The sequence below is a fragment of the Pongo pygmaeus genome, chromosome 9, assembly GCF_028885625.2.
Source record: "Pongo pygmaeus isolate AG05252 chromosome 9, NHGRI_mPonPyg2-v2.0_pri, whole genome shotgun sequence".
In the NCBI taxonomy this organism is placed as follows: domain Eukaryota; kingdom Metazoa; phylum Chordata; class Mammalia; order Primates; family Hominidae; genus Pongo; species Pongo pygmaeus.
This window is the reverse complement of record NC_072382.2, coordinates 30,727,516-30,742,213: the sequence shown is the minus strand read 5'-3', so window position 1 is coordinate 30,742,213 and position 14,698 is coordinate 30,727,516. Positions and strand designations below refer to the sequence as shown.

Genomic DNA, 14,698 nt, shown 5'->3' with positions numbered 1-14,698 from the left:
AGGTCTGTTGACGTCCATACTCGAGTAATGTTTAAACTGAGAGTAGTTACAAGGAGCATCAACCTTCCTCAGCAAGATTTGACCAGGTTGAAAGGTTCTGAGATTGTTTGGATAACATTTCAAGATAATAATAAAAAAATTCCATAGTGGTGTTAATATCTGATGAACATCTGCAAAGAGGCAGACATCGTTTCAAGTATTTTCCTATAATAACTCTCATTGTATAGCATTATTGACTCTTTGAGGTATATACTACTAGCATTTCCTTTTTACAGATGTGGAACCGAGGCACAGAGATACAGAACCCTGGCAAAAGCTGGGGCTTATACTGACTGACAAGACCATTTCCAACCCAAACATTCTCAGGGAGGGAACTGGCAGCCAGTGCCCCAGCAAACACTTGCACATGGTTCTACACTCAGGCCCCCCTGAGCTAAGCTTCCTAAAGAGCCAGGTGGCAGCTGGAGCTGGGGTCTCCTGGCCCATGATTGGCTGCCATCATTTGTGGTTAGCCCTCCATGGTGGGGGAGGCTGGGAAGGACAGTGGAAGCTGATAAACAGCTCAGCAGTATGTTCTGAGAAACAAGAGAGCAAGGAGAGAGCAGAGAACACACTTTGCCTTTTCTTTGGTATTGAGTAATATCAACCAAATTGCAGACATCTCAACACTTTGGCCAGGCAGCCTGCTGAGCAAGGTAACACTCATACTTTTCATGCCTTGAGCCAAAATATTTATTACATTTTTATGTTTCTAACTAGAAGTGCTTGAGCTTTTTTTCCTTCCAGGTGATGAGGGGATGGAATGAGCAAAGCTACATCAATTTTTTTTTAATGTATGAAAATAAAAAAGGTACAAGAGGCCAAGTTTAGGGCCACTGAAGTTTCATAGAAAGATGCAAAATATCTGAATTACTATAAATGAATGCTATTGTCAGAAGAAAGGTTTAAGGAGTGCTTCTTGAATGAATGTGTACAAATCAGCAGAAGGTAAGGTGTGAGACTCTTGGAAATAAATACTGTTAGTTTAGGCGAGAAAAATAATCAGGAACATAAATTCTAGGGTGGGAGGAAATGTATGGTTTCCCAGGTATTAACAAGTATTGCCAGGCATTTCCTGAACTAGGTTGGCCTAAGTAGGAGACCAGTGTTTCTCAAAATATTCACTCATTTTAGAATCACTGAATGTTTAAAAATGCAATTTCTGGATTCCTTCCCAAACAGCCAGACTCTTTGGGACCTGATGAACTGCATTTCTTTTTAAAAACAAACTCGCTCATGATTCTGATTTGTATTAATTTTGAGAATTGCCACGGTAGAGACCCTGCTTTGAGGTTATGTTCTTGAGTCAGGATTCCTGGCCAGGGATTGTGATGATATATTTCTCTTTCTGAAGTGGTTCATGCAAGAGGTTGTCTGAAGGAAGAGCAAGAATTGTAGTGTTATTTTGTGGATACTTGAGACTTATAAAAAGGCTTTTTATTTTGTCACATTTTTGATACATGATGTTTGGCAAAAAACAGATGATAGTATTTGCAGAGTGAATGAATAAGTGGAACGGGTGTGATAATGAGAGGTCACACTTGAGCACACAGTTATTACTTGGAAATTGTGTACAGACTAAGTTGAAGACGTTAGGAGGGAAGATTGTGGGCCAAGTAACGGGGTGTATGTGTGTGTGTGTAGGGTGGGCAGCTGGGATGGAAATGGGGGGCTGCTGCTGCTGCTGTGCCCTGGTCTCCTGAACTAATGATATCACTCACCAGAAACTACTGTTCCTGCACTGTCCAAGCCACCCCAAACTAGTCTGTCAAAATGAATCTGTGCTGTGTGGAGGGAGGCACCCCTGTAGCTCTGATGTCAGATGGCAATGTCGAGATGGCAGTGGCCGGTGAGGACAGGGCTGAGCCAGCACCAACCACTCGGCCTTTGACATCCTGAGGCTGGTCTGCTGCTGAGATCTTTTGTTAGAAGAGAGGAGATCAAGCATTTGCAAGGTTTCTGAGTGTCAAAAAATATGAATCCAAGATAACTCTTTCACAGTCCTAACTTCGTGCTGTCTACAGGTCCATATTTTAGCCTGCTTTCTCCATGTTCATCCGAAAAGAAAGAAAAACTAAGGGTGGTGGTCAGATTTGAAATTAGCCAGATCTTAAGTTTTTCTGGGGGAAATTTAGAAGAAAATATGGAAAAGTGACTATGAGCACATATACATCTAGTCTTTAAAACAGTTTTATCCAAAATAAAGGTATCACAAAATTAATAAAAATAGTTACTTGCTTGTTTTGAATAATTCAAATGATACAAAAATGAATAAAATAAAAAGTGCAAAAGGCCCTCTTAACAATGCCAATTCTATTTTTTTCAGAAATTAAACACTGTTAAGATTTTAGTGTATATCCTTTCATAATTCCTGTGATTTCATATATGTATAAATACAAACATATCTACATAAAGAGAATCCTACTATACTTGCTATTGTCATTCTATTCTCTACTTTTTCATGTGAGCATCTTTCCATGTCACTGATGCATACAGAAATTGCACATATGCATCAGTGCATACAGAAAATTAAATTTTCTGCATGGTTTTCCACTGTATGTCTGGACCATAGTTTATTTAAAAATGCCCTTTGGGTAATTATTTATATTGTTTCCTGCTTTTTCAAAGTAACAGTTTTGGAAACAAATCTCTCTCTCTGTCTTTGTATAAATATTGTTGCATTCCTGTGGAAATGTTTCTTTTGGATAACTTCCCAAAAGGAGATTTATTGCACCAAAGATAATATATTCAAAAATTTTAAAGACATTGCTCAATTGTCTAGTAGGCATTTTATACCAATTTATACTTCTCCCAAGAATGTATGGAGATATCTTAATTTCTCCATGCCTTTATTAATGCTGAACCATATAAGTAGTTTTAATTTTTGCTAATTGAATAGATAAAAAATATCTAATCTAAGTCTAGTTCTTTAAAGTTTTATCTTCTACCAAAAGTAATACACGTCTATTTTAGGGAGTAAAAATCACAAGTAAGGATAAAAAATAGTGCAGCAATAAACACAGGAGTGTAGATGTCTCTGAACATACTGATTTGATTTCCTTTGGATAAATACCCAATAGTAGGACTGCTGGATCATATAATAATTCTATCTTTAGTTTTTTTGAGGACCTCCATACTATTCTTCATAGTGGCTGTACTAATTTACATTCCTACCAACTGTGTATGAAGGTTCCCTTTTCTCTACATCCTTGCCAGCATTCATTATTGCTTGTCATTTGGATACAATCTATTTTAACTGGGGTGAGATGACATCTCATTGTAGTTTTGTTTTGCATTTCTCTGATGATCAGTGGTGTTGAGCACCTTTTCATATACCTGTTTTGCCATTTGTATGTCTTCCTTTGAGAAATGTCTGTTCAGATATTTTGCCTATTTTAAAATCAGATTATTAGATTGTTTCCTATAGAGTTGTTTGAGCTCCTTGTATATTCTGGTTATTAATCTCTTGTCAGATGCATAGCTTACAAATATTTTCGCCCATCATGTGGATTGTGTCTTCGCTTTGTGGATTGTTTACTTTGCTGTGCGGAAGCTTTTAACTTGATACAATCCCATTTGTCCACTTTTGCTTTGGTTGCCTTCCACAGGAGTATTTAAATAAATGTAGTTTGGTAGATTTTGGTATAGTAATGCAGGCCAGTGGGAGTCAGGGGAGAAATGTGTAGGGAAATGAGATAGTTCTAAGGATCCTACAAACATGCCTGATGATTGACTTACTCAATGTGAAAGTCAATATTAAACTTGATGAGCTCTAGAGACGGTCATGCATTTTAAAAAGAATTACTCAAAATATTGTCTTGGAATACCAGAGAGCAAGTGCTTTAAGTATAGGCTGGGAAGTAAAATGCTAAAGGAATGAGAAGGCATTTGGGGTTGAGTTCAACCTAAGAGGCAGGGGAGCCACAGGGAAAGACCTAGCACCTGCCACAGAAGAGAATTAGGAAGCAGAATTGAACTATAAGCAATTTTGAGGTGTTCGTTGGGCTGCAGTTGAAATATTTTTTGAGGTTAATGAGACATTTGAAATGGCTGTGTATTGTTTAACTCTTGCATAGTCCTGCATAGGGAACAATCTAATAGGATTTCTCTGTGAATCAAGTCTTAGAAATTTGCTTTTAATTTTTATGAAAAACACCCATTTCTTTGTTTTTGAGACAGAGTTCTGCTCTGTCATCCAGGCTGCGGTGCAGTGGTGTGATCTTGGCCCACTGCAATCTCTGCCTCCTGGGTTCAGGCGATTCTCGTGTCTCAGCCTCCTGAGTAGCTAGGATTTCGAGTGCCTGCTACCATGCCCGGCTAAATTTTTTTGTATTTTTGGTAGAGATGGAGTTTCACCATGTTGGCCAGGCTGGTCTCGAACTCCTGACCTCAAGTGATTCACCCGCCTTGGCCTCCCAGAGTGTTGGGATTACAGGCATGAGCCACTGTGCCTGTGCCCCAAAACACCAATTTCTGATGTGTAATGCATAGAAGATGGAACAAACTTCAGTAAAGCAGGGACTTGAAAAGAGGCTTTTGTAGCAGCTGTCAGCATTAACTCTTGCCCCTCTGTGCCTCCTAATCCCACCCCTGCTCAAAGTATATTCGTCTGAGAATTTGTCTCCATAACTATGTGACCATAAAAATTGTCATCGATTTTGTTAGTTGATCAATTGAGGGAAAAACATATGTTACTTGATATAACTGGTGGGTCAAAATAATTAACCCACGCAAATTTGATAGGTGGATGGGATGATGGATTGAAAATACATTTGCTCTTTTTCCAATTATGTACTAAGTAATTTGGGAAAGATTGATCTAATTGGGTCTAGAGAGTACACCTCACATGGCATTGTTAGAGTTTTTTTCTGCATCGCTAGCGATCTGTGCACTACAACTCAAATCAGTAGGGTTTCCTGGCATATGTAATTGCCAATGTTTTTTACCAGAAGAGAAACATTACTCCAACCTCTTCTTATTATGTTACAAACTATAGTGCTAATGACCATCGACCGACAATGACTTTCAGGATGACCTGTGTGAGTTTTATCTGAAACCATGTGAATTTTTCATCTTAAAAGTCCCTTAGAATCTCAGTCTATGTACACTCTGGTTTGTTGCAGGTTTAGAGTTCGTGTTTTTTGTTTCTAATGTAGACACAGCCTTATAATTTACAACAGCATTCACTAATTAAAATTGTAAGCATAATTACTATCCATGATACTTATTATTAGTTTGCATTCATAAAGCTCAAAATTCACTTCATCCTTTCAAGTAGTGAATAATTAGTTTCTTTGGGTTTGCAGCTTTATCATCCTTTTATGACCCATTTGGAAGAAATAAACAACCAACCTCCTGGAAGACTGCTTTAAAAAGCTGGAAATATATTGTCCAGCTAGTGCAATGAGGCTAATACAATGTGGAAAATATTACTTTTCTTTGATTTTAGTAGCCTGTTTATCTTTACATTTACTGAACAAATAACTATTGAGCACCTAATGTATACTGGGACCCTTGGGGAGGCAAAGATGAATCAAAGATTCTGTCCTTAAAGACCTTAAGGTTTTTGTGGAAGGAAATACAACTTTACATGTATATATTTAAACATTTATATGTGTCTAACAGGTATAAGTAACCATAAACACTGTCAGAAGAGGAAATAACTCTATGATCAGCACCTAACATGATATATTAAGGTAGAAGATTTAATACATATCTTTTGGAATACATGAATAAATAATTGAATGTATTTATTTTTATTATTTATAAGATACATCAGTGGGATATTGATATTGGTCTTAATATGACTTGTTTTCATTGTTCTCAGGCACCTCAGCCAGCATGGCAGCCTCTTTCCCACCCACCTTGGGACTCAGTTCTGCCCCAGATGAAATTCAGCACCCACATATTAAATTTTCAGAATGGAAATTTAAGCTGTTCCGGGTGAGATCCTTTGAAAAGACACCTGAAGAAGCTCAAAAGGAAAAGAAGGATTCCTTTGAGGGGAAACCCTCTCTGGAGCAATCTCCAGCAGTCCTGGACAAGGCTGATGGTCAGAAGCCAGTCCCAACTCAGCCATTGTTAAAAGTCCACCCTAAGTTTTCAAAGAAATTTCATGACAACGGGAAAGCAAGAGGCAAAGCGATCCATCAAGCCAACCTTCGACATCTCTGCCGCATCTGTGGGAATTCTTTTAGAACTGATGAGCACAACAGGAGATATCCAGTCCATGGTCCTGTGGATGGTAAAACCCTAGGCCTTTTACGAAAGAAGGAAAAGAGAGCTACTTCTTGGCCGGACCTCATTGCCAAGGTTTTCCGGATCGATGTGAAGGCAGATGTTGACTCGATCCACCCCACTGAGTTCTGCCATAACTGCTGGAGCATCATGCACAGGAAGTTTAGCAGTGCCCCATGTGAGGTTTACTTCCCAAGGAATGTGACCATGGAGTGGCACCCCCACACACCATCCTGTGACATCTGCAACACTGCCCGTCGGGGACTCAAGAGGAAGAGTCTTCAGCCAAACTTGCAGCTCAGCAAAAAACTCAAAACTGTGCTTGACCAAGCGAGACAAGCCAGTCAGCGCAAGAGAAGAGCTCAGGCAAGGATCAGCAGCAAGGATGTCATGAAGAAGATCGCCAACTGCAGTAAGATACATCTTAGTACCAAGCTCCTTGCAGTGGACTTCCCGGAGCACTTTGTGAAATCCATCTCCTGCCAGATCTGTGAACACATTCTGGCTGACCCTGTGGAGACCAACTGTAAGCATGTCTTTTGCCGGGTCTGCATTCTCAGATGCCTCAAAGTCATGGGCAGCTATTGTCCCTCTTGCCGATATCCATGCTTCCCTACTGACCTGGAGAGTCCAGTGAAGTCCTTTCTGAACGTCTTGAATTCCCTGATGGTGAAATGTCCAGCAAAAGAGTGCAATGAGGAGGTCAGTTTGGAAAAATATAATCACCACATCTCAAGTCACAAGGAATCAAAAGAGACTTTTGTGCACATTAATAAAGGGGGCCGGCCCCGCCAACATCTTCTGTCGCTGACTCGGAGAGCTCAGAAGCACCGGCTGAGGGAGCTCAAGCTGCAAGTCAAAGCCTTTGCTGACAAAGAAGAAGGTGGAGATGTGAAGTCCGTGTGCATGACCTTGTTCCTGCTGGCTCTGAGGGCGAGGAATGAGCACAGGCAAGCTGATGAGCTGGAGGCCATCATGCAGGGAAAGGGCTCTGGCCTGCAGCCAGCTGTTTGCTTGGCCATCCGTGTCAACACCTTCCTCAGCTGCAGTCAGTACCACAAGATGTACAGGACTGTGAAAGCCATCACAGGGAGACAGATTTTTCAGCCTTTGCATGCCCTTCGGAATGCTGAGAAGATACTTCTGCCGGGCTACCACCACTTTGAGTGGCAGCCACCTCTGAAGAATGTGTCTTCCAGCACTGATGTTGGCATTATTGATGGGCTGTCTGGACTGTCATCCTCTGTGGATGATTACCCAGTGGACACCATTGCAAAGAGGTTCCGCTATGATTCAGCTTTGGTGTCTGCTTTGATGGACATGGAAGAAGACATCTTGGAAGGCATAAGATCCCAAGACCTTGATGATTACCTGAATGGCCCCTTCACTGTGGTGGTGAAGGAGTCTTGTGATGGAATGGGAGATGTGAGTGAGAAGCATGGGAGTGGGCCAGTAGTTCCAGAAAAGGCAGTCCGTTTTTCATTCACAATCATGAAAATTACTATTGCCCACAGCTCTCAGAATTTGAAGGTATTTGAAGAAGCCAAACCTAACTCTGAACTGTGTTGCAAGCCATTGTGCCTTATGCTGGCAGATGAGTCTGACCATGAGACCCTGACTGCCATCCTGAGCCCTCTCATTGCTGAGAGGGAGGCCATGAAGAGCAGTGAATTAAAGCTTGAGCTGGGAGGCATTCTCCGGACTTTCAAATTCATCTTCAGGGGCACTGGCTATGATGAAAAACTTGTGCGGGAAGTGGAAGGCCTCGAGGCTTCTGGCTCAGTCTACATTTGTACTCTTTGTGATGCCACCCGTCTGGAAGCCTCTCAAAATCTTGTCTTCCACTCTATAACCAGAAGCCATGCTGAGAACCTGGAACGTTATGAGGTCTGGCGTTCCAACCCTTACCATGAGTCTGTGGAAGAACTGCGGGATCGGGTGAAAGGGGTCTCAGCTAAACCTTTCATTGAGACAGTCCCTTCCATAGACGCACTCCACTGTGACATTGGCAATGCAGCTGAGTTTTACAAGATCTTCCAGCTAGAGATAGGGGAAGTGTATAAGAATCCCAATGCTTCCAAAGAGGAAAGGAAAAGATGGCAGGCCACACTGGACAAACATCTCCGGAAGAAGATGAACCTCAAACCAATCATGAGGATGAATGGCAACTTTGCCAGGAAGCTCATGACCAAAGAGACTGTGGATGCAGTTTGTGAGTTAATTCCTTCCAAGGGGAGGCATGAGGCTCTGAGGGAGCTGATGGATCTTTACCTGAAGATGAAACCAGTATGGCGGTCATCATGCCCTGCTAAAGAGTGCCCAGAATCCCTCTGCCAGTACAGTTTCAATTCACAGCGTTTTGCTGAGCTCCTTTCTACCAAGTTCAAGTATAGGTATGAGGGAAAAATCACCAATTATTTTCACAAAACCCTGGCACATGTTCCTGAAATTATTGAGAGGGATGGCTCCATTGGGGCATGGGCAAGTGAGGGAAATGAGTCTGGTAACAAACTGTTTAGGCGCTTCCGGAAAATGAATGCCAGGCAGTCCAAATGCTACGAGATGGAAGATGTCCTGAAACACCACTGGTTGTACACCTCCAAATACCTCCAGAAGTTTATGAATGCTCATAATTCATTAAAAACCTCTGGGTTTACCATGAACTCTCAGGCAAGCTTAGGGGACCCATTAGGCATAGAGGACTCTCTAGAAAGCCAAGATTCAATGGAATTTTAAGTAGGGCAACCACTTATGAGTTGGTTTTTGGAATTGAGTTTCCCTCTGGGTTGCATTGAGGGCTTCTCCTAGCACCCTTTACTGCTGTGTATGGGGCTTCACCATCCAAGAGGTGGTAGGTTGGAGTAAGATGCTACAGATGCTCTCAAGTCAGGAATGGAAACTGATGAGCTGATTACTTGAGCCTTTTAGTGAGTTCCGAAAAGCAACAGGAAAAATCAGTTATCTGAAAGCTCAATAACTCAGAACAGGAGTAACTGCAGGGGACCAGAGATGAGCAAATATCTGTGTGTGTTGGGGAGCTGTCATGAAAATCAAAGCCAAGGTTGTCAAAGAACAGCCAGTGAGGCCAGGAAAGAAACTGGTCTTGTGGTTTTCATTTTTTTCCCCTTCGATTTATTATATTTTGTATTGAGATATGATAAGTGCCTTCTATTTCATTTTTGAATAATTCTTCATTTTTGTAATTTTACATATCTTGGCTTGTTCTATAAGATTCAAAAGAACTTTTTAAATTTTTCTAATAATATCTTACATTTGTACAGCATGATGACCTTTACAAAGTGCTCTCAGTGCATTTACCCATTTGTTATATTTATGCAGAAATACCTTACATCAGGACAACTTTGAGAAAATCAGTCCTTTTTTATGTTTAAATTATGTATCTATTGTAACCTTCAGAGTTTAGGAGGTCATCTGCTGTCACGGATTTTTCAATAATGAATTTAGAATACACCTGTTAGCTACAGTTAGTTATTAAATCTTCTGATAATATACGTTTACTTAGCTATCAGAAGCCAAGTATGATTCTTTATTTTTACTTTTTAATTTCAAGTAATTTAGAGTTTCCAAATTTAGAGCTTCTGCTTACAATCTTGAAGCCACAGAGGCTTGTAAAAATATATGTTAGCTTGATGTCTAAAAATATATTTCATGTCTTACTGAAACATTTTGCCAGACTTTCTCCAAATGAAACCTGAATCAATTTTTCTAAATCTAGGTTTCATAGAGTCCTCTCCTCTGCAGTGTGTTATTCTTTCTATAATGATCAGTTTACTTTCAGTGGATTCAGAATTGTGTAGCAGGATAACCTTGTATTTTTCCATCTGCTAAGTTTAGATGGAGTCCAAATGCAGTACAGCAGAAGAGTTAACATTTACACAGTGCTTTTTACCACTGTGGAATGTTTTCACACTCATTTTTCCTTACGACAATTCTGAGGAGTAGGTGTTGTTATTATCTCCATTTCATGGGGGTTTAAATGATTTGCTCAAAGTTATTTAGGGGTAATAAATACTTGCCTTGGAAATTGAACATAGTCCTTTTGTCCCCAAAGCCCTTCTTCTTTCCACCACAAATTAATCACTGTGTTTATAAGGTAGTATCAGAATTTGTTTAGGATTCACAACTAATCACTATAGCACATGATCTTGGGATTACATTTTTATGGGGCAGGGGTAAGCAAGTTTTTAAGTCATTTGTGTGCTCTGGCCCTGTTGATAGAAGAAAGCAACACAAAAGCTCCAAAGGGCCCCCTAACCCTCTTGTGGCTCCAGTTATTTGGAAACTATTATCTGCATCCTAAGGAATTTGGGATTTGCCAGTTGCTGGCAATGTAGAGCAGGCATGGAATTTTATATGCTAGTGAGTCATAATGATATGTTAGTGTTAATTAGTTTTTCTTCCTTTGATTTTATTGGCCATAATTGCTACTCTTCATACACAGTATATCAAAGAGCTTGACAATTTAGTTGTCAAAAGTGCATCAGTGACATTATCTTAAATGGTATGTATTTGGTGCTTCTGCAGGGATTGAACTCAGTATCTTTCATTAAAAAATACAGCAGTTTTCCTTGCTTTTTATATGCAGAATATCAAAGTCATTTCTAATGTAGTTGTCAAAAACATATACATATTTTAACATTAGTTTTTTTGAAAACTCTTGGTTTTGTTTTTTTGGAAATGAATGGGCTACTAAGCCACCCTTTCCCTTCATCCTGCTTAATCCTTGCAGCATGTCTCTGCACTAATAAACAGCTAAATTCACATAATCATCCTATTCCCTGAAGCATGGTCATGCTGGTTTATAGATTTTTTTACCCATTTCTACTCTTTTACTCTATTGGTGGCACTGTAAATACTTTCCTGTATTAAATTATCCTTTTCTAACACTGTAGGAACTGTTTTGAATGCATGTGACTAAGAGCATGATTTATAGCACAACCTTTCCAATAATCCCTTAATCAGATCACATTTTGATAAACCCTGGGAACATCTGGCTGCAGGAATTTCAATATGTAGAAACACTGCCTATGGTTTTTTGCCATTATTGTTGAGATTGCAATATCCTAGACCCTAGTTTTATACTAGAGTTTTATTTTTAACAATGCCTATTGCAAGTGCAATTACGTACTCCAGGGAAATTCGCCACACTGAATCGAGCATTTGTGTGTGTGTGTGTGAAGTATATACTGGGACTTCAGAAGTGCAATGTATTTTTCTCCTGTGAAACCTGATTCTACAAGTTTTCCTGCCAAGCCACTCAGGTGCATTGCAGGGACCAGTGATAATGGCTGATGAAAATTGATGATTGGTCGGTGAGGTCAAAAGGAGCCTTGGGATTAATAAACATGCATTGAGAAGCAAGAGGAGGAGAAAAAGATGTCTTTTTCTTCCAGGTGAACTGGAATTTAGTTTTGCCTCAGATTTTTTTCCCACAAGATATAGAAGAAGATAAAGATTTTTTTGATTGAGAGTGTGGGTCTTGCATTACATCAAACAGAGTTCAAATTCCACACAGATAAGAGGCAGGATATATAAGCGCCAGTGGTAGTTGGGAGGAATAAACCATTATTTGGATGCAGGTGGTTTTTGATTGCAGATATGTGTGTGTCTTCAGTGATTGTATGACAGATGATGTATTCTTTTGATGTTTAAAGATTTTAAGTAACAGTAGATACATTGTACCCATTTTACATTTTCTTATTTTAACTACGGTAATCTACATAAATATACCTCAGAAATCATTTTTGGTGATTATTTTTTGTTTTGTAGAATTGCACTTCAGTTTATTTTCTTACAAATAACCTTACATTTTGTTTAATGGCTTCCAAGAGCCTTTTTTTTTTCTATTTCAGAGAAAATTCAGGTACCAGGATGCAATGGATTTATTTGATGCAGGGGACCTGTATTTCCATGTCAAATGTTTTCAAATAAAATGAAATATAAGTTTCAATACTTTTTATATTTTAATATTTCCATTCATTAATATTATGGTTATTGTCAGCAATTTTATGTTTGAATATTTGAAATAAAAGTTTAAGATTCGAAAATGGTATGTATTATAATTTCTATTCAAATATTAATAATAATATTGAGTGCAGCATTTAAAAATTAACATCTTTTACTTTGAGAGAAATACAGAATAAATTTGGTGGTCTTTGGATTAAAGGACAATAGAATAATGATTATGTGTAAAATTTATCCTAATGTAGGATGAGACAGTTTTTTCCCCCAGATACATAGAATAAACAGTAAATCTTTTTGTTTGTTTTTTCACTTTTTTGAGACTGGTGAAAATACAGACTTATTCTCCAGAAAATTCACATACTTATTATATTAGGCCATTCTTTTTCTTTGTTTTTGTTTTTTTTTTCTTTTTTGAGATGGAGTCTCGCTTTGTCACCCAGGCTGGAGTGCAGAAGTGCGATCTCGGCTCATTGCAAACTCCACCTCCTGGGTTCAGGCCATTCTCCTGCCTCAGCCTCCCAAGTAGCTGGTACTACAGGCGCCCGCCACCATGCCCGGCTAATTGTTTGTATTTTTTAGTGGAGATGGGGTTTCACCGTGTTAGCCAGGATGGTCTCGATCTCCTGACCTTGTGATCCACCCGCCTCAGCCTCCCAAAGTGCTGGGATTACAGGCCTGAGCCACCACACCCAGCTTATGTTAGGCCATTCTTGCATTACTATAAATAAATACATCAGACTGGGTAATTTATAAAGAAAAGAGATTTAATTGGTTCACAGTTCTGCAGTAAGTATGGCACTAGCATCTAATTCACCTTCTGGTATGGCCTCAGAAAGCTACAATCATGGCATAAAGGGAAAGGAGAGCAGCAGCATCACACGGCGAGAATGGGAACATGGGTGAGGAGGTGCCACACAATTTTACACAACCAGATCTCATGTAAACTTGCTGAGCAAAAACTTGCTCATTATCATGAGAATAGTACCAAGCCATCCATAAGGGATCTGCCACCATAATCCAGTCACCTCCCATCAGTCCTGACCTCCAACATTGAGGTTACATTTCAACATGGATATTGGAGGGGACAAATATCCAAAGCATAGCATTCTGCCCCTGGCCTTCCAAATCTCATGTTCTCCTCATATTGCAAAATACAATCATCCCTTCCCAACAGTCCCCCAAAGTCTTTACTCATTTGAAGTATCAACTTAAAAGTCCCAAAGTCCTAAGTCTAGAGAGTCTCATCATTGGAGACTCAAGGCAAATTTCTTCCTGACCCTGTAAAATAAAAAACAAATTATTGACTTCCAAGATACAATGGTGGTACAGGGATGGATTGATACTCTTATTCCAAAAGGTAGAAATTGGCCAAAAGAAAGGGGTAATAGGCCCCACACAAAACCCAGAAGGGCATACATTAAACCTTAAAGCTCCAAAATAGTGTCTGTTGACACCATGTCCCACATCCAAGGCATGTTTCTGCAAGCAGTGGACTTCCAATGCCTTGGGCAGCTCCACCCCTATGGCTGCGCAAGGTGCAGCCCCCACAGCTGCTCTCAAGGATTGGAGTTGAGTGACTGCAGCTTTTCCCTGCTGAGGTTGCAAGTTGCAGGTAGCCATACCACTCTCGGGGCTAGAGGGTTGCGGTCCCATCCCATAGCTCCACCAGGCAATAACCTGGTAGGGACTTTGTATGGGGCCTCCAACCCAACATTTCCCCTCTGTATTTTCCTAGCAGAGGCTCTCTGCAAGTGCTCACCCATAGAGTAGGCTTTTGCTTTAGCACCCAGGTTTTCTCATACATCCTCTGAAATCCAGGGTGAAGCTGCCAAGCCTTCTTCTCTTCTGCATTCTGAGCACCTGCAGGCTTAAAACCATGTGGAAGCTGCCAAGGCTTATGGCTGTGCCCTCTGGAGCTGCAGCCTGAACTGTATCTGGGGCCCTTTGAGCCAAAGCTGGAGTTGAATGGCCTGAATGCAGAGAGCAGTGTCTAAAGGCTGTGCAAGTTAGCAGGGCCCTGGGGCTGGCCCCTGAAACCATTCTTTACTCCTAGGCCTCTGGGCCTGTGATGGGAGGGGTTGCCTCAAAGATCTCTGAAATGCCTTCAAGACCTTCCCATTGTCTTGGATAATAGCACTTGGCTCCCTTTTAGTCATGCTAATCTCTTTAGCCAGTGGTTGCTCTGTAGCTGCTTGAATTCCTCCTCTATCACAAAGTCAAGTTGCAAATTTTCCAAACTTTCACATTCTGCTATCATTTTAAATATAAATTCCAAATTTAAGTCATTCCTTTGCTCCTGTATTTGATCTTAGGCTGTTATAAGCAGCCAGGCTACATCTTAAATACTTTGCTGCATAGAAATTTCTTCTACTAGATACCCTAAGTCATCACTCTTAAGTTCAACCTTCACAGATCCCTAGGATGTGGACACAATGCA

The 14,698-nt window shown here is 40.2% G+C and overlaps 1 protein-coding gene across 4 annotated transcripts in view; it reads left to right on the top strand.

Annotated features, from left to right (window-relative positions):
* RAG1 (recombination activating 1) overlaps nucleotides 1-12,344 on the top strand; it is a 63,867-nt gene extending 51,523 nt beyond the window's left edge. For 2 of the 4 annotated variants that reach the window (XM_054438688.2, XM_063670983.1), the window contains one exon: nucleotides 5,867-12,344. In XM_054438688.2, coding sequence (XP_054294663.2) covers nucleotides 5,881-9,012 — 3,132 coding nt within the window. In that variant the 5' untranslated portion in view covers nucleotides 5,867-5,880 and the 3' untranslated portion in view covers nucleotides 9,013-12,344. Of the gene's footprint in view, nucleotides 1-573; nucleotides 696-5,662; nucleotides 5,736-5,866 lie in introns of those variants that run through there. The other 2 variants (XM_063670985.1, XM_063670984.1) reach the window with 2 other exon arrangements.
* Nucleotides 12,345-14,698: the final 2,354 nt, after the last annotated feature.